The following is a 20,006-nucleotide window of genomic DNA, read 5'->3' as shown; positions in this document are numbered from 1 at the left end:
AAAACTATAATAAAAAAATAAAAACTATAATTAAAGCAACACAAATGGCAGAAAAATAAAAGATGGCTGTAAAGATTTTTACAGATTAATAGTGGAGGCTGATGATAGTTAACTGAGCTGGGCACTCATCTCCTACTATATTGTTTCAAGGACCTTAAAAATGTTCTTAAAGACCCAATGAAGATACTATTCCATTTCTATATTCTAGTGAAAAGTTATGACTTTAATTTTTAAATATATACCCTTTTTGTAGTAGCAACTGGATTTAGACTATAGTAACAGAATTATCTCCCCATTATTTAGTAGGGAAAAACTCAGGTACCAAACTATGGCAGGTAGGGAGCTACTGAAGCACAGAGAGGAGAGTTTAACTCAGCCTGAAATGGGGTAGAGAGACAGGGGAGTTTTCTTAGAATAGAAATGAACCAAGTGAATGAGGAGCAGAATGGAAATGGTTCCTGCAGTAACTGAGAATTAAGTGTCCATAGCTTGTATGGGTTAAAGGGTGGGTTTTGATTGAAAGGGGTGGTAGGAAAGGAGCCAAGTGTAGAAATGAAGCCAAGTGTAGAAATGTCAGGGGACGAGACTGGAGAGGCTGGTAATAGCTGTTGGCACTTCTTTCATTTTGACCATTGGGTGACCAAGACATTTTAGTAGAGTGACATAAAATTTTTAATTTTAGAACTGTATTTAGAACCTTGACCGAGTGTAGAATTGGGTTGGGTAGAAGCTAGAGACTGTGATAATAGTGAAGGGACTATTAAAAGCATCCATAAAATTTGTTTAAAGGATATGAAGGAGGAGTAATTTAGATTGACCCTTAGGTTCTAGATTGAGTGGCTAAATACATCTTGAAAGTGAAAATGAAGTTGCTCAGTCGTGTCTGACTCTTTGCAACCCCATGGACTGCAGCCTACCACGCTCATCTGTCCGTGGGATTTTCCAGGCAAGAGTACTGGAGTCGGTTGCCATTTTCTTCTCCAGAGGATCTTCCCAACCCATGGATTGAACCTGCTTTCCCATATGGTAGGCAGATGCTTTACTGTCTGAGCCACCAGGGAATCTTAGGAGAAGTTCAACCAGGTTGGGGGATACACAGAAGGGGGAAAAGAAATATAATTCAGTTGTGGACTACAGAGTTTGGGTTATGGTGAAGCCAGTAAACTGGAGAAGGACAGAGTACAGAGCACTGAGGATGAGTAAGTGATGAGATGAGTTGATTTAATAACCCTTATTATTGGCCTTTGGTTACCCAGGAGTGAGGGATAAAGATGCGTTGGTAGTTGCTAGGTAAGGTTTGGGATGGTTTCTCGTATACAGAGTTTTGGCATTGGTGATGCCTTAGGCCTCTGTCAGAGGCCTGTTGGTATAGGACAGTTTTTGCAATTGATCAGTCTTTGCTCAGGATTTGTTATGAAAAAAGTTGTATCTCTAAGTCTAAAGTTGGGAGGAAGGCTTATCATACTCTTGTTTGAAGGCCAATTACTTAACAAAAAGAGAGTCTTAAGAAACTTGAGATTTATTGAGAAAGATGCTAGGGTGCACTTTGTGTAGAATCATTAGTTTGTCAAGCATCTGAGTGATGGCATTAGGCCATATTGATCCCTGCTTCTAGAGTTCAATATTTAGCTGGTAAGTTTAGGATGTATGTGAAATGACAAGAGAAGAGGCCTTATTGTATAATGAAACAGGTTAATTTGGAATTTACTGTGATTACCGAGGAAATTCTAAGAAAGGGAGGAGTTACTCAAATGATTTCTTTAAATATTGTTTTTTTTGAAATTAAGGAATAGTTGACATACAGCATTTTAGTGTGTGCTAAGTCACTTCAGTCATGTTTGACTCTTGTGACCCCATGGACTGTATCCCACCAAATTCTCCTGTCCATGGAATTCTCCAGGCCTGAATGCTGGGAGTAGGTTGCCCTTTCCTCCTCTAGGGGACCTTTCTGAGCCAGGGGTCGAGCCTGAGTCTCTTAGGTCCCCTGCATTGGCAGGTGGGTTCTTTACCACTAGCGCCACTTGGTAACTATTTTAGTAGTTTCATGCATACAGCATAATAATTCAGTATTTGTGTCCATTGTGCAATGATCACCATAAGAAGTCTAGCTAATCGTATTTTTTTTCGTGTAATGAGAACTTTTAAGATTTTAGATACTATATTTTTAAAATATGTAATGTGAGTATAATTTTAAAGTTGCCGCATATTTAAATAATGACTCTAGTCGTTGAAGCTTACCTCTACATTCTTCATCCCCAAATCTGGATCACAAAGTCAGTGTCTTTAACGCACGAATGATGATTTTTGTGACATTTGGCCCCTCACAAAATCTGAAGCGACAGTTCTTCATGCTCTTCACTGCCGCATCTCTGCCTTGCAGTATGGTTCATCGCTCACCCCAGCTGTGTCCCACTGAAACCACCATCAGAGGCTTAGAGATGTGAGGAGGGTTTTTTTCCCTTTCATCAGATCTTCAGCTTTGATAGGGTATTGCTATGTATTCTGTATGCACAGTAGTACCTGGGGATTGAACATAATATAAAGAATATTTAATACTGCTAATAAGTGTTAAGCTTAGTAGACTAAACTGGCACTGTAAATAAGACTGTTCTCTGAATTCCACATAACTGGCTTACAACTGAATTTGAATACAACCCATTGGTGAAATGAGGACAGCTGGTGTTTCTGTAGGCTGTTACCAAATAGCTCTTTAAAAACAAAACAAAAGGAAAAATCTCCCAAGTTGGCACACTTACAGCCCATATGAAAGATCGTGAGTCACAGGAATTCTGCGTTTCCTTAAGCTTGTCTTTGGCTGTAGTAGGAGCCAGCAGGTGTATCCAGGTAGATGACAGACATCTCCATAAGTCAGGGAGATGAGCCCATTTATATAAATGTTGAAAACATGAATTCACTATGGTAAAAACAATCTGTCTGTTTTACGTAATCTGTGTACACTTTTTAAAAGACTACGTATTTTTGTTTCTGAAAAAGATTTCAGATACTATCTGTTTTAATTCAGTGAGTTTATGTGTAAGGAACCACAAGCATTAAAATGAGTTAAGTATCACAATCAGTGATGGAATAGGAATAGAACTGAAATCTTCTATTCCCCCCAGCTGGTGGTTTTCCAAAACTTGGTGCCACGGCTTTATCCTTTTGGTACAGAACATTATCTTGTACTTTTTATTTTTTACCAACCAAAGGTGAACTTTAAAGCTGGAAATAATATGATAGTTTTTATATAGTATTTAATAAATCTTTATCCCGTGAATACAGAAAACAGATTTAACAGTTCCTAATTGCCACTGTGGCAATTTAAATTTAAAAGAATTTCAAATTCAGACCTCGAGTTAGTTTCTATTTTAAATGAAAAGCTAGATAACGTAATTCCTTACATAAACAATCAGACAAAGGTCACTATACTGTTTATACTATGATAGTTTTTCTAATTTTGTCTGTTAGTTAAGTATCAATTTAAATATTTTAAATTCCTCTATAAAATTTGTTTATACACAATTGCATGGTTTTTATTATATTTCAGTCCCAGTACATCTCTAGTTAATAACAGAAATCAATGACCAGATGATTTTTTTTTAAGCCTTCTATTTCACATCAAAGAATTATGGCTATTTGCTTATCTTCTGATTCTAGGCTCAGAAAATAATTTGCTACAGCACATGAATGTAGTTTCTATGCTTAAGGGCAACAATAGTAGCAGTAGGTAGCTAGGATGAATTTCTCTCGTTTCTGGTTTTAGAAGAAATTTCTAGCAGGAATCTTGAGGGAAATGTAGTGAGAAGGAAAAAGGAGGATGAGAAACAGGTTAATTATAGAGGGATAATTTAGTATCAACTTTACTTTAAACATGTAATTATAGTTCCTAGAAAGCATATCATGGTTGAGGGTTGGAGGAGAGAAGCACCAAAACAAATTGGGCTGTTTTGGTTGAGAATGTGTAAAAGTCAGTGTTCATGAGTGTTTTTTGTTACTGTGTTAAAAGCTTGAAGGGATTTTTATAAAAGGCTTTGTGGATTTAATATACTCATTTTGAGTTTAAATGAGACATAAAGTGTAGAAAACTTCCAATTTCATTCCTCCTCTTTGGAAATTTTAGTATATACTAGTCATGTCTCCCAAAGGTCATTTTGTTCTGAAACTGGGAATCTATTTTAGGTGATTTGAAAGAGAGGGAAAAAAGCAAGACCTGGGAGCTGGGAGTGAGTTTGAGTCGGATCCCTTCCAAATGTGAGAGCATGGAGCCAGAGCATGGGCGAGTAGGGCCCGACGGTAGCCACACTCGGTCCTATTTATTGCATGCTTTCTGTGTGCTTGGCGCTGCCCCACGTGAGCTCTTCATATGAGTTCAGTCCTTTTAGGCTAACAAGTCTGAGGTAGGTGTTTTTGTTCCTGTCTTATAGATGAGTAAACCAAGCTTTAGAGAAGTTAACTAATTTTGACCAGGGTTACCCTGTTCATGGTGAAGCCAGGAGTGGAAACAAGGCAGCTGGGCTTCAGACCCTGAGTTCTGAACCACGGAGGCGCACTTAAGGGTCGAGGAGCTGGGGCAAGTGGTGCAGAGCCTGACAGAAACAACACAGCTGGCACGGCCCTGGCGTGTCTGCCACTGTCTTCCCTGAGACAGTGGTGCTAATTGCGAGATCGCAGCTCAGGTTTTTTTGTTTGTTTTTTAAGAAAACAATATTCAAAATAGAAATACTTTCGCTTCTCAGTTTGCTGAATCATTTAGTTCTGTTGTACAAGATCCACAATGATACCTCACGTTTGAATAGTATTATTTATCCAGAAAAGATTTATGTTTCACTTGAGCCTCATGAGAGCCCTGGAAAGATAAGCAGTACAGATTTTTTTTTTTTTTTTTCCCTCCTCATCCATTTGAGGGATTAGGAAACTTAGACCTAGACAGTTTAAATGACAAGGTCATTTCAAAATAAAAACAGATAGTTGAAGTTAATTTTAATATATATTACGTAACCCAGTATATCCAAAATATTGCTATTTTAACTTGTAATCAGTATAAAATATTATCAACAGGATAATTTACCTTTTTAAAAAATACTCACACTAACTCTATCTCAGTGGTCAGTAACCACCTGGGGATAGTCACCTCATTTTGAGCACTGCAGACAAACACTCTTAAAATCACTGGAAAATTTTCCCACTTGGAAAATTCTCTCTTTAATAGTTTGTGTAATATACAGGGTCTCTGGACCAACTCAGCACAAGAACCTGTTTGAATCATTCCATTTGCTCCTCATCAGGAGCTCTCGGGTTCTGGTAATTAACTTTCTTTCACTGTATTAGTTGGTGTTCCGATGGGCAGACTCCTTTGAGGGTCTCCTTGGTGCTGTTCTGTAGATGACACAATACTTGAATGAGGTTAACCACTGTTTGCAAGCAACGTGGAGGATTTTTACCCCAAAGGAGCTGGCATAGTAGATAGCCTTTACATTATAAGGCCTGGAAGAGCAATCCTGTATGTCTTGAGATTTAGTAATATGGTCATGGTTTCTATGTACTGTAGCCTAGTTTCCTTTGGAAATAAACCGTGGAAGAAACCAGGAGAGTTAAACAAAAAGACAGAAGTCCCCACAAAATAGCATACGAAGTCTATTTTCAGTGCAGAATAATTTCTGTGTAGATTTTGTTTCAGAAAATTATGTTATCTTATTGTTTGGCATGGTATTTATAATACTTGAAAGGATTCAGGCATTGAGTTCTATTTTTCTACTGCCAGATTTTAAAAACAATTTCTCCCAGAAATAAATTAAGTGTTCAAGCTAGTTGACTGGTCTTTTGCCATTGTCCTTCCATCAATTTTTTTTTCTTTTAAATTTTAAATCCATATAAAGTAAAGATGGGCCTCCATTATTTTACTTGTTACTAGTGCTCTAAACTTGGTAAAGCATTTAAGTGCTTGGATTTACCCTCTGCCTTTCTGGCAAAGGTTCATGTCTGGTCTGGCTTCAGTATTATAGTAATTGCCATACAGTGTTTCACCATGTAGTTCCATAATGATATAATTTTTAAAATGGTGTTTTGGCAACAGTTTACTATGATTAAGCAAAATGATTTATCCTGTCCTATGACAGTTTAATAAAAAGGCTTATTATCTTCATTCAGAAACAATTCCTGATTATTCAGTAACTAATTATTCAGTCTTCCCTCACCTCCCTGCCTATCTGCCTATCCTTGTATCTTTTTTTTTTTTTAGGATTCCCACGCAGGTGGACATAATCAAAAAGTCGATTTTCGCTTGTGGCCTTTGTAATCAGTTCTTATCGAGGCCCTTGAAGTTTGAGCCCGGCACCTTCAGGCAGTCCTGCTGTGCTCAAGCCCCTCTCCTTGTTGTATCAGACACACTGCAAGTAAGGGCAGGCATGGGAAGCAGGGCCCATAGCAGTTTAGCTTCAGAACACAGTCATTTGAATTGAATTGTCAGATGTGTCAGAAGAGACAAATATGTTTCAAAATTTTCCCACCCCAAAATACCTAAAAGTTAGCTATGTTTAACTGCAGCAGCCTAAATTTGTTACTGGTTTGGCCAAAGAAGTTATATGCAGCTTTTCTTCCAGAAAACATGATTTATCTTTTATCATTTGAAATAAGAAAATTTGAAGCCTTTTAAACATATGCAGAATTCAGTAGATCCATTAAAGGTAAAGGTGACAGTTATATAAAAATAATTTTAAAACTAAATGATGAGAGAAGTGCAGTTCCATTTTTTATTATATACTGTCATAGAATGGTGTCTTCTCCACTTTGCGCCTAAAACATTTCAAGAATTTTTTAAAATTAATAAACATTGTGTCAGGGACAATGGGGCACATCTATGGGAAAAGTGTGCTTTCTTTGCATATCTTTTCCTATGCCGTTCATCAAAATGATGATTCCTTATTTAATAAGAGTGTATATGTCTTATGTAATAGTAATGTATGAACATTTATCATAACAATCCATTTCTTTCAGTTTCATATTTACATTGTTTTTTGTTTGTTTGTTTTTATTTTAGGCCACTGAACAAAAAATCAAAGGTACGTTGTTTAAAGCTATTTTTTATTATTTTTTTCATTAAAGCAAGGTTGTTGATATGCATTTTTATTCCTCTCCAGGATGGGAGAGAGAAGAGCGTGAAAGGAACAGAGGGGTGGGGGCAGACTTCTGCAGTGACATCACCTTGGAGTCACCTTTGGGGATTTATGGTTTATTGTAGCATATATTACCACTTTAAAAATACCCTGTCTCAAGACCTACCTTAGAACTATCTCCTTAATCACCACTTCCTAACATACTCCCTGGATTTGAGTGTTGAACATACGTACCTTTCCTTTAGTCTTCCGTCTGAAAGTTGTCTTGTCTGGAGCTCCCTCTAGGACTTTATTCCTTGTTCTGTGTGTACTCTTGTCTCCAACTCCTTCTTGTAGGCAGGCAGTGACGTCCATTCTATGTTATCACTGAGAATATTAGATGGCTAGCCTTATGGTCAGATTGAGCAGCCCCCAGTACATGCCAAGCGAAAGACTTCAGGGTGGTGAGGAAACAGGAACCTGATTCCTCTCAGATCCTGAATCAGAATTTCTTCACCCTCCCAGAAGTTAGTGAAAGGTGTACGGCTGTCTGATGCTGGACTTACTGGCCTAGAGATTGTGAATTTTTACTTAAGCTATGCCAAAAGTATAATCTCTGCATTTGACTGATATCTGCAGTCAGAACTGCCTGTTTCTATTAGAGGTAAGGTGTTGGTTAAGGTCACATTTTTAGATGCAGTTGTTTGAGAGGGAACAGGAACAGTTAAGGAAGATCCTTTTTGAGGTTGTGAGTCTTAAAAGATGAGATAGCCAGTCAAGGAAAATAATGAAATGGCAGAGGGATCAGCGTGATTGAAGACACAGAGACAAGAAATAATGTGATGTTAATGTGTACTAGTGGTATTCCAAGAGCATTAAGTACCCAGTGATAAGTGGGCAAGGTTAAAGGATTTTTCTGAAGGAGGTTGGTAGGGGCCAAAGAGGGCCTTATATGCTGAATGTACTAAAGGAGCTCCTGGAGGAAGAGCTTAAGAAGAGGGTGACGTCATCATTTGTTTTTTCATTCTTCTTGTAAATCTATCAGTCACTTACATGGAAAGTTTGGTTGAAATATGGGCAGGGATTTGAAAGATGGTGCCAACAGAAGACACTGGGCAGAGGAGGCAGGTGAGCAAGAAGAGGGAACATTCAGAGAATGAGTGTAGGAATGTTAAAGTGAGACGGCAGAATATAGGCAAGGAGGTTGGGGGAACGGGAAGCCTTGGTGCTTGATATTTACATGTAAAGGTCATGGTCATACGGTATGCTTTAGGAATATTTCTTTGTCAGTTGTGTCTAGTGTCACCAAAGAGGGAAGAGAAGGCATAGAGATAGTAATGGGGATTTGAACTGAGGTCTTGACAGTAGAGGTTGGGGATGGATGACAGATGTGTGAGATATAACTGATAGCATTGGCAGCTGGTGAGAACAGAAGAGAACCCCAAGGTTATATTGTGGCCTTGAACCTGATGCCTAAGAAAGTTCCAGGGATGTGGAATGATGTAGGGAGTAGCATTGCCAAATTAATTAATTAACATGGGGAATTCCCTGGCGGCCCGGTGGATAGGACTCTATGCTTCCACTGCAGGGGCCACGGGTTCCATCCTTGGTCAGGGAACCAAGATCTCATAAGCCTCACAGTGTGGCCACAAGAAAAAAAAAATTTTTTTTTTTAGTAGGAACATGACCAAATTAGTTTTCTTAAAACACTTTTCTTGCACCACTCCCTTGGATAGGAATGTTGAGTTGTGTTTGTTACTTTGCTTCAAAACCAAACTCCTGATTGACTTACAAGGCCCTCTTTAATCTGACCTCCCACAATCTAACCAGCTTGTTTCCCATCACTCCTTCATACTTTTCAGATCCTTCTTATCTTTTTCTGTTCATTCCTGTTTCTGTTTCTTTTTGATCCCATTTCTCAGCCAAGGATGCCTTTCAGCTTTTCTAAACCTCTCAGAACTTATTTTCTGATGGATCCTTCCAACTGCCATTGATCCTTCCCTTTCTGATTTCTTAAGATGTTGTGACATGTATTAAACTTGGGGCACAAAATTATATTCTAACCTTAGGTTTTTGACTGGTCCAGGGATATTTTTGTTTCTTTAAGCATGATCTTTGAGCGGCTGCTGTTCCAAACAGAAGTCATTTCTTTTACATGTACTACCATACATGAAACATGAACATATTTGAATCTTTTTAAAAAGAATTTTTTTCCACAATTCTGAAAATGTTAGGCTGAGTGTATGAAGATCACTTCAAAATACTTTGTTGTTTTGCCAGCTGTTTTACTCACTTTATCCTTCTTTGGATGGCAGCTCCTTTCATACTTGGTCACACTTGCTCTGATTCATGAAAGTGTATCCATTTTTGTGGTGTGTATAATATCTGTATGGTGTTTATGGTTTGGGGTTTGCAGTGATTAGATTACAAATTGAAGTCTTGTAATATGGATTTGGCTCATACAGTTGATTTTTGCTAAGCTTAATTTTGGAATAATTTATGATTTACTGAAAAGTTGAAAAATAGTACAGAGAGTTCCCATATAGACCTCACCCAGTTCCCCATTATTAGCGTCTTACATTTCTGTTGTACTTTTGTCAAAACTAAGAAACTGACATACGTTGATGGGCATTACTGAACTCCAGACTGTATTTGGATTTTACCATTTCTTCTATTAACTTTACTGTTCTACGACCCAGTGCAAAATAATTTGTTTAGCTGTCATTTCTCCCTGATCTCCTGTGGTCTCCACACAGTTGTTTTTATTGATATCCTTTAAATTTTTAATTGATTGCCAACATTTAAACCTCAGGAGAATTCACCTTAATTCAAGATTATAGTTTATACTGTCAGCATCATTTTTGTCTTTTTGTATTATAGAGTCTGTATAAAGCCCAAGTTTAGTTACATGTGGCTTTTAAGTACTTGAAATGTGGCTAATGCTGCTGGGGAACTGAATTGAAAATTTTATTGGACCACATAGCCCTAGAGCCTCCTTGTTTGTTGTTAGAGTCAAGATTTTAGTGCTTAGACTGAGCATAACTGATTAGGCCCGGCACTTCCTTTAGAAGTCTGCCTTAATGAGCTATTTCTTTTTCTAAGGCTACTGCCATTCCCAATTAAACAACACCTACCAGTGTTGCTATCATTCAGTGGTGAAACTGTATAAAAGCTGGATTTTTGTAAGGTGTCACGAAGTCAGTTCTTGACCAGCTTTGTTATATGAAAACAATATGGTGTTTATTTCTTGGTGCAGTGAACTCATGGTTCATCTCATAGAAGTGTGGACTCTTATGAGTGACATCCTAAAGGAGATAAGGGGAGCTTTCAGATGGAAGCAGAAACAGAGAAAAGTTGGTGCAGATTTTTTGTTTTCTGATGACCACATAGGGAAGCATAGTTTATTACTGCTGTTCTCTTTCTGGATTAATTTAAAACTGATGAGAAGTAAATCAACATTTAAAACATTTTTGTTTCTGCCACAATTAGAAACCATTATTTGTATTCAGTTCTAGTCTTTTCTGTTTTTCTGTCAAACACAATTTCATTACTTAAATCCATTGATCTAGGGTGTGATCGAAATGCTCAAGAGCTGTTAAATCAGCTGCATGTCACCTCATATTGGAGACATCAAGATCGTTAACTCTGAGCACTTACTGTGCAGCATGCACTGTGCTTTACATTTACTTCATTTTATCAAGGTGAGAGTCCAAGTATTTAATCACTAATAGTGAATGGGCAGTGATTCAGAGCACTGTACTGCAGCAGGCCTAAAAGCCTGAGGTTGCTAAGAGTAAAACCAGCTCTTAGCTATTGAATTTTGGGAAATATGTGGGACCCAGGGAAGGGACCAGAGCAGCAGGCTGGGAACCATGAGACTTCACGCACTGGATATTTAAAAACTAATATGGGAAGAGGGTTTCCTCAGTGTGTACTAGTGCAGTATAAGCCTGCATGTAATTTCAGTAGCCTTAGGAGAGTGGATAGCATCATCACTATTTGCAGATAAAATCGAGACTAAGGAAGTTTAAGTAACTTGCCTGTTGGTTATGCAGCTGATTAACATCTGAGTAAGGATTGGACTACTAACCCTACTAGTGTCTGTGGCTTTGTTTTCTTTGAAAACTTCCCTGTGGTTGGTTACATGGAAGACAAAACAGAGCTACACCATTGCCCATGCTTTAATAATATGCAACAAATGAGCTAAAGCAACGCATCTTTTAAAAATATTACAGAAAGGTCTTTTAATAGTATACGAAAGTATATGTATATACATATTTCCCATTTGAGCACAAAGAAGGAAATAAAAACTGTATCACCAGCATATTTTTTTTGATTAGAAAGGTTTTGACAGCTTTGTGCTATGTGAGGTAGTTGGCTTTTCAAGAATTGTCAGCGTTTGTGAAATGTTTATTGTGGGCCCACCCTGCTCCATGCGCTGTCACGGTCACTGCTGTGCATGAATAAAACAAACTCCCAAGTCCCTGTTCCCACTGTGTTGCCATGCTCATCCTTGTTTTGCTTTCAGTTCAGTTCAGTTCATTCGCTCAGTCGTGTCCAACTCTTTGCGATCCATGTTTTACTCTAGTAAAGGTAAATGTATTTACCTGTGGTCTCAGCTTAGCACTCCATGTTCCCCATAAAGTCCTAAGTTTCTTAATCGCAAAGCTTCCTACGATGATGAAATTCAGGAACTTTGGTGGCTTGATAAAAGGTCACTGTACTGCATAGATTTTCAGAGGAGAAAACTGAGGCCCAAAGAGTTTGTGACTCGAAGCGCGTTGCCTGACCTTGTTCACATAATGACACGTGTAGAAAAGGATGCTTGTGGAGCTTTTATAGACAGAAGAGGCTGCTCTCGGCCCCAGATGACGGCCCCAGAGAGTCTGACCAGCCAGACTCTGAAGGGCTGCCCCCGCAGCGTCCGGGTCACCTGTTTCTGCCCCACAGGTTGTGAGGTCTCCTTTTAGAATCGGGGCTCAGTTCTGTGTGTTTCTCCACAGTGTGCGTAGTACAGATACGACTTTTGTACTCCAGGCAGGCATTAGGTAATATTTGGAAGACCAAGTTGTAGTTCCAGATGTGCCATGATAGTACTCTTGCTTTATGAGAAATTTTGAAGGCAAATGGGTGCTGACCTCTTTGAGGAAGCAGAGGTTCTTACTGATTAAGAATTTACTAATGGTGAATGTGTTTCTATGAAAATGTGTTTGAGCGGTATAACAGATAAGGTTTGTTAGCTGTGCGCTAGCAGGAGGTGGGAAAAATGGCCTTTTACTTCATGGGAGCCAATAAAAACAATTAATTTTGGGGTATATCAGTCACAATTTTTCCTTTTCTCCTATTAAGAAAGAAAAATGATTTATATAGATTTATACATGTAAATCTAAATTTATGTACTCAAGAGGTTATAAAGAATGCTAAGAACCTCCCCCCACACACTTTTTTATTTTTTAGGAAAGAACCATTTTATTTATAGCAAATGTAGATGTGTTTGCTTATAAATAATAAATTATTAAAATAAGTAGAAGTGATTTTGTGTATTTGGATGTCTGATGAGACTGGAGCAGGACAAAGGAGATGAAATGAATATGAGAAAAGTGGAGATTAATGTAGTTAACAAAGTAAACTATTGTTAGAAATGAGATTCAGAGACTGTTGAGCCTGTAGTTGTTGGTGGCTGGTGGGAGCATCCTGGGTTTGTATCCTGAGCCCTGAGATATTATGCCTGGGCAACAATTAGATCTTCAGTTTCAAAGAAAACGAATTAGAAATCTTGTTTAAATTTTGGAGTAGAAATTGGGATGGGTTAGCAAGAGTAGCTTAATCAGTTTATACTAAGTTTATAAGGGAAAACTCCAGACTAGGAAGAAACACATTGTATATGATAATTTCACTGTATATGGTAGTTCAGTGGTAAAGAATCCACTTGCCAGTGCAGGAGACACAGGTCCGATCCCTGGATAGGGAAAATTCCCTGGAGGAGGAAATGGCAACCCACTCCAGTATTCTGGGAAATCCCATCAGAGGAGCCTTGCTGGCTACAGTCTGTGGAGTTGCAAAGAGCTGGACACCACTTAGCGACAGAGCACCTTTAGTAAGAATAGTAGCTGAGCTTCTGAATGCACACTAAGAGCTCGCTCTCAGTGCCAGTAGCCTTAGTGAGCGTGCACCTGATGAAACAATCCTTGAAGGGAACATTTTGCAGGAAGCAAATAAGGTAGTCTAATAAGGCAAACCTGGATTTTTGCATAGACCAAGCATAGTGGTTAAAAGTCCATTCTTCTGAGTCAGATAAACTTTGATTTGAATCCTGCCTTTGTAGTTCTTATCTCTGTGACCTTGAGCCAAGTACTGTAACCTCTAAACTTGGGTTTGACTCTGTTAAAAGGAGATTATCTAAGCTACTTAATGTGGGAATGAAATGATATATAGAACATAAATCACAGGACCTGGAGGGTAGTTTATGCTGAGTATGTAATAGATAACTTATTATTAATATAAACACTGGTTAGAAATTTTTGATCTGTAGCTTTTAAGATGAAAATGTATACTGCAAGGAACATTGGTTTGGAGGTCAGATTTGGTTTTAAATTTTAGCTCCACCATTTACTAGGTGTTTAATCATGGACAGCCTTCTTCTGAGCCTTAGTTGCCTTACTGGTAAAATTGAGGTAATAATTCAAATACGTAGAATCATGTGAGGATGAAGGGATATTAAATTGCATGGTTCCAGCTGATACTTGGTAAGTTTTAACTTCACAGCTATGGTTTTGCAGTATCTTAGCAACCTTTGAGTCCCTTGAAACATCATACTAGTAGTTTCCCCAGTCGTTTCAGAGTTCCTCCTCACCCAGACGATGACTTGCTTTTTCCTCTCATTAAAGGAGAACCCAGCCCAACATGGGTGAATCACAGTAGTGTTTCTGCAATAGTGCAAGGAATATGAGGGTGGGATACTATGATCTTTATAAGTTTGTCAGGCTAAAATTGATATTTTATTGCTTTGATTTAAATATAAATCAATTTGTTTATTGGTAAGATGGAGTGTTATATGTTATTATTTGTACTTTTTTGCTCTAAAAAATTATTCATTCTTCTCTACCCATTTACTTTTTGAGCTAAGAGCTTTTGTTTTCTATTTGCGTGAGTTCTCTGTATAATAAGCTCATTAACACTCCATTTGATGTATTTGATGAAAAAAATTCTAAAATTATGGATTGTATCATATGTTTTAGGTTGTTCTGAGGACGAGATTCCAGGGAGAAATATCTAAACATCGTAAGCCCCTGAGGGCTTATGTGTGTTTAAAAACAACAGCATTGTATAGTATTAACTGCTTAATTTTTCTGAACTTCATTTTTATATATGTGGGAGTGTTTTCTCTAATTAAAAAAATCATTTCTTCATCCTGTATTTCTTAAATAGTTTGTATCTTCAGTGATTATGACAGTTTCACTGCTATACAAATTTTGTGAACTTTTTTTTTTTTTCAGTATGTTTGGGGCTTCTGTTGTTCCTGTTACTGACTTCTAATTGAGTTTTTAGGTATTACCCTTTTTTTTCCCCTTTGGAGGCACAAATGGAAGTCAAAAGTTCTGTAAATGTTGCTACAGTGTCTAGTAGAACGGTTTTCCAAGTTTACTCAGATATGAGAACCAGGTGGTACATTTTTTTTAATGCAGGTTCTGATTTAGTGAATCTCTGAGGCTTGAAGAACCTGGTTTTGGTTTGGTTTGGTTTGGTTTGTGTGGTTTTTGTTTTTAAACACATTTCCCCATTCCCCATAGCACTTTTAATTAAATTTGGGGGTCACTTCTAGAATTGTTAGTTATGAAGAAGAGACTCGAGGGCAGTAAATCTTTTTTAAATTTTTATTTTGTATTGGAGTATGGTTGATTTACAATGTTGTGTTAGTTTTAGGTGTACAGCAAAGTGAATCAGTTGCATGTATATTTATATCCATTCTTTCATATTCTTTTCTCATTTAGGTTATTGCCAAATATTGAGTAGAGTTCCCTTTGTAAAAAAATACTGTAGGCAATTTTTTTTTCTTTTTTAAGCATGAGCCTCTGCCTGAAAAATAAATCTTTTATCTTCCCACTTCTCTGCATCTCACACATTCGGGCAAGATTTGATGGAGAGATTAATCACAGATCTTGGGACTACCATATTGTGAATGTTGTGTGGGTATTCTCTAGCTCTTAAAGATCTGTGCTTTAGAACAGCCGTACCTTCCTTTGGTGTTTTGCTGAAGAACAGAATTTGTTAATAGGGTGATTTCATCCAGAAATTCATTAATGAAGCTTGGCAGAATAATTTATTCAGTCATCAAAACCTAGAGGATTGCAGAAGGACAAATCAGTTCTGTTTCTCTTTGTGTTGGTAATTTAAGATGGGAGATTTGGGGTAGGAAGATAAGAGCTCTTTGAAGCAGCAGAGCTAAGACCAGGAAAATTTCTGATTTCTCTGGGATGTTGAAATGAATGAAGACTAAGGGAATTCAGGCATTCCCTGGTGATCCGGTGGTTAGGACTCAATTTGCACTTCGGGGGCATGGGTTTGAGCCCTGTTTGAGGAGCTGAGACACCACACGCCCCTTGGCATGGCCAAAAAAAGAAAAAAACACCTCAGTGAGTTCAATTTCATGTTTGTTTTAAATTTGGGATCTAATTTTGAAGTGATTGTTTATATCTTGCTGTTTGGTATTTTTTTTGAGGAACGTTTAAACAAATGCTGAGATTTGGGACCTCTCTTGTGGTCCAGCGGTTAAGGCTCCATACTCCCGATGTAGGGGACAAGGGTTCGACCCCTGGTCGGGAAACTAAGATCCCACGTGGCAAAAAAAGAACAATGAATTAAGATTTGCTTGTACCTGTATAAAACATAAATACAGTTTATTATGTTTAATGTTAGTTTTTAAGTCTTATTTTTCAAGTTCTCAGATGGCCATCCAGTTCAACTTGTTAAGGATTAGCAGAAGTTAATGGATTGACAGGCATTTAGCTATTTTGCAGATTGGCTGAACGTGAACGTGAAGTCGCTCAGTCGTGTCCGACTCTGTGACCCCATGGACTGTAGCCTGCCAGGCTCCTCTGTCCATGGGATTTTCCAGGCAATATTACTGGAGTGGGTTGCCATTTCCTTCTCCAAGGGATCTTCCAACCCAGGGATCGAACCCGGGTCTCCTGCATTGTAGACAGATGCTTTACCGTCTGAGCCACCTGGCACTTAAAACTGCAGCCATTTATCCACAATGAAGATTTTAGCAGTGCATCTTTGTGTATCAACTGAAAAGCCAGAGTTCCCCTCTGTGCCTTTCAGCGTTCTAAAACTGACAGGTTAGTAAAGGACAAAGAACATATATTATACAGGGGAAGTATAATCAGTATTGTTCAATCATCCAGTATGCTTATTAATGATAGCAGAAATGATTTGTATAGTAGTACAGTGTTTGGCTATGTTTTTAATAAATTTGGTTTATAAGCTCATTATAATTGAATAGAATTGCTCTTCACATTTTCAGCTAGCTGCTTCTTTCCCTTCCCCCCTCACACTTAAAATATAAGATGGAATTCAAGTTATTGGGCCTCATATATAGGGAGAGTTGGCAAGCATTATTTCTGTAGCAGTAAAGTGACATTATGCCTTTCCTCCATTTTCTTCTGAAAGCTGCAGAGTGGGGAAGCAACAAAAGTTGGAAACACCTATCTTTGGAATTTCTTGATATACAGAATTTTCTAATCTGCTGTGAAGTTTTTATCAGGTTTGTGCTTTGTGAAACTCTTGACTGCAAATGGATAATGTTGCTGTTTTCATCAGGAAAGCTGAAATAATTGATTTTTTATTTTATTGCCCGTACTTGTTTTCACTTCCTTTGAATGTGAGGCAGATTCTTTAAAGTGAATGTTATTGGAAGCTACCTTATTATTTTAGTACAACAACTACAATAATTAATTTGAGAATTTAGGCTTAAAGAGATCATAGTTACATATTAGAAACAATAATAAGGGAGAAAGATAAATACTGTACATGGTATTGCCTGATAAACAGTAAAGTTTAAATACACTAGTTTGTTACACGTTAACTTTTCTTCCCAAAGTTATTTTATTTTGTGACTCTTAAGAGCATAAAGTAATTCCCTGTAATAAAGGTTTTAAGGACTGTTAATTAATCTATAGATGACACAAACTTTTTAAAAATACTTGAACAATTTTGTTTTCTAACTGACCAGCTTTCATTGGTAAATGCCATCTTGCCTTCAAAGAGGTTGACTCTTGTTTTTCCCATATAATGATACATACTGAGATTGGAAATAGTAATTCTAGGTTAATGTAAGTTTGCCCAAGCACTCTATATTTTATAGATGCTTAGTAATTTTAACTATTTTAGTCCTTTAAATAATTCAAATGCAAATCTGTATGTGGTTTTTTATTTTCCAGACATCCATTTAATACTTTTTTCTCTTAAAGTGAAACCATGTCTTAAAATGGCAGTTTGTATACTATGGTTATTATTTATGCTTGTACTTTTAGAAAATTTGCAGTGTAGCCAATAGGAAAACTATTATGCAAAGCTGATTTGTAAACTTCAAAAGGATAATAAAGGAAGATCTTGAGGCATCAAGATATATTAATTGATGTTTTGGGGAGTTCAGTAGTAATACAAGATGATTGTTGGCTGGTTTATATTTAAACTGTTCTTTAAATTTGTAGATAGCTGAAGAAAAGTTCATTTTAATTTTTTTCTGAAATGTATTAAAATGTTAGCAAATTTTTTAAATGTTATTTTAAAGAAGCAAATATTCATATAAGATCATTTCAATCATTAAGGAATAAGAGAACATAACAACTTGTTTTTACAAATTTAGAGCTTGGTATATTTAGAACTTTGGGTATTAAATTGTTTATCTATTGGTTTTTTATTTGAATGTAAGACTAATGCTGTGGGTTTTTCTTTTTTTCCAATTAATAGATTTTTTTTTTAAGCAACAGTTTAAGGTTTACAGAATGAAATGATGTTTTTACATTAAGAAATGCCAGAAAATTAGGGAAAAAGTAGAAAAAAGCAAAAGCTAATAATTTAATTGTGATATTGTTTCACAGAGTCTTGATTTGGAATACAGTGCAGGAAGATGTGGATTTAAATTCTTGCTTGAGTAATTTTTCCATTTTCAAAAATTAAAATGCTTGCTTATTTCTGGGCCAATTCAAATTTTGCTTATCTCCTTTAAACTACAAAAGACAAATTGGGTCATGGTATGGCCCAAAAAGAAGTAAAAGTGAAAAATGGCAGTGAATATGTTGTATACTAGCTGAATGAAATTTCTTCAGAATACTTTCCTGATATTATGGATAATATAATGTTAGGGCTAATTAGAGTGTCTTTTCCACATTAACAAGCATATTGACTAAACTTGTCTTGTTTTCTGGATGCTCGTTTGTGACCAGTGAGTTACTCAGCAGCGTACTTAGGCAGTGACTGTCACGGTCCTTACTCTTTCTGCTTCTCTTGATCATTCTTTGTCCTTCTTCATTGGTTCCCGATTATCCCACCTCTTGAACGTTGGTGTTGTGGTGTTTCATCCTTAGTATCATTCTGCATTGTTTTTCTGGATTCAGTCATCTTGTATACGCTGACGGTTCATAAGTTGTTGTTCAACCAGTAGTTCTTGACCATTTGCTATGTTTGGTTCTGGGAACACCAGTGGAGAAAGGAAGAGAAGATAAGAAACCTGCACTTAAAGAGCACATTGCAGTGTAAGAGATGCCCCAAAGTTTTGTGGGAGTGGGGGAGGGGCACTGTCATAATAGACTTCGAATGTTAGCTGAGTCTGGGAGAGGGAGAAGTCGGGGGGTGATTGGTTGTTTCCTTGGACAGGTGGTGGACAGAAATATTTTGAAGAAAGGAATGCCGTAAAACCGCATGATACCCTTTGGAAAACCATAGACATTTGATGCAGAAGAGGAGATGTATGTGGATATAGCAGGATTATGAATCTGGACAAGTGGTAAACAGGGGCTGTGTTAAAGACTTTGCATTAATTCTGAGAGCACTTTAAAAATATGGATAATATAGGGCAGAGGTTTGGGAAAAGAGGGTAGGGTGGGATCAACACTTAAGTCAAGGAGACTAGTTGGGTTTTTGCATGATTGAATTGATGAGTCTAACCTATTCTTTCTAAGTCTTGCCATTTCTTATTTTACAGCTTCATAGCTTCCTTTTCTACCTGTATGTTGAATGCTAAACCCATATTTTTAAAAAGTTCAAACTTTTACTGAATTCTAGAACTTGCTCCCAATCACTTGGCGTTCCTGTAGCAATGGTTTTCATAGTTTACCTGAGGCCACATGAGAGGCTCCCTGAAGCTCTCTTGAGACCCACAAGATTAAAACTGTTTCCATTATAATAGCAAGACTTTATTTGTCTAGTTCACTTATTCTCTCATGAGTGTATAGTGGAGTTTTCTAGAGGGTACACAATGTGCAAATCAGAACCAACTGGATGCAGAAGTGGTTGTGAGAATCCACCTGCCTTCTGTTAAGCCAGATGTTAAAGGGATTTGCAAAAATATAAAACAATGCATGCTTTTTTTTCCTTCTTTTTTTGGGAAATAGTTATTTTTTTTTTAAAAAAAAGAACTTTTAATATATAAAGGATTTTCCTAATGATTTAATAAATATTTTAAAATTTTCTTTAATTTTCTAGCATGGTATATATCTGTAGGTGTAACCCACATAAATGAAAGATTTTGGGTGTTCCATATTTTTAAAATTGTAAAGGGGTCTTGAACCGAAAAGTTTAAGAATGGCTGTCCTATAGTAATAAACCTAACAACAACAACAAAAACTAATTGAATGCGTTCTTTCACACATACTTCCCAGATTTAATTTTTTCTCTGTTTCATATCTTTGTAAA

General features: G+C 37.1%; 1 protein-coding gene across 2 annotated transcripts in view; it reads left to right on the top strand.

Annotated features, from left to right (window-relative positions):
• Positions 1–20,006, top strand: part of TNRC6A (trinucleotide repeat containing adaptor 6A) — a 180,001-nt gene that overhangs the window by 109,614 nt on the left and 50,381 nt on the right. For both annotated transcript variants that reach the window (XM_068969083.1, XM_068969082.1), the window contains one exon: positions 7,034–7,055. In XM_068969083.1, the coding sequence (XP_068825184.1) occupies positions 7,034–7,055 (22 nt within the window). The remainder of the gene's footprint in view (positions 1–7,033; positions 7,056–20,006) is intronic.

The sequence above is a fragment of the Capricornis sumatraensis genome, chromosome 3 (assembly GCF_032405125.1).
Source record: "Capricornis sumatraensis isolate serow.1 chromosome 3, serow.2, whole genome shotgun sequence".
NCBI classification, from domain to species: domain Eukaryota; kingdom Metazoa; phylum Chordata; class Mammalia; order Artiodactyla; family Bovidae; genus Capricornis; species Capricornis sumatraensis.
The sequence above is the reverse complement of the archived record's forward strand: the minus strand, read 5'-3'. Positions and strand labels throughout refer to the sequence as shown.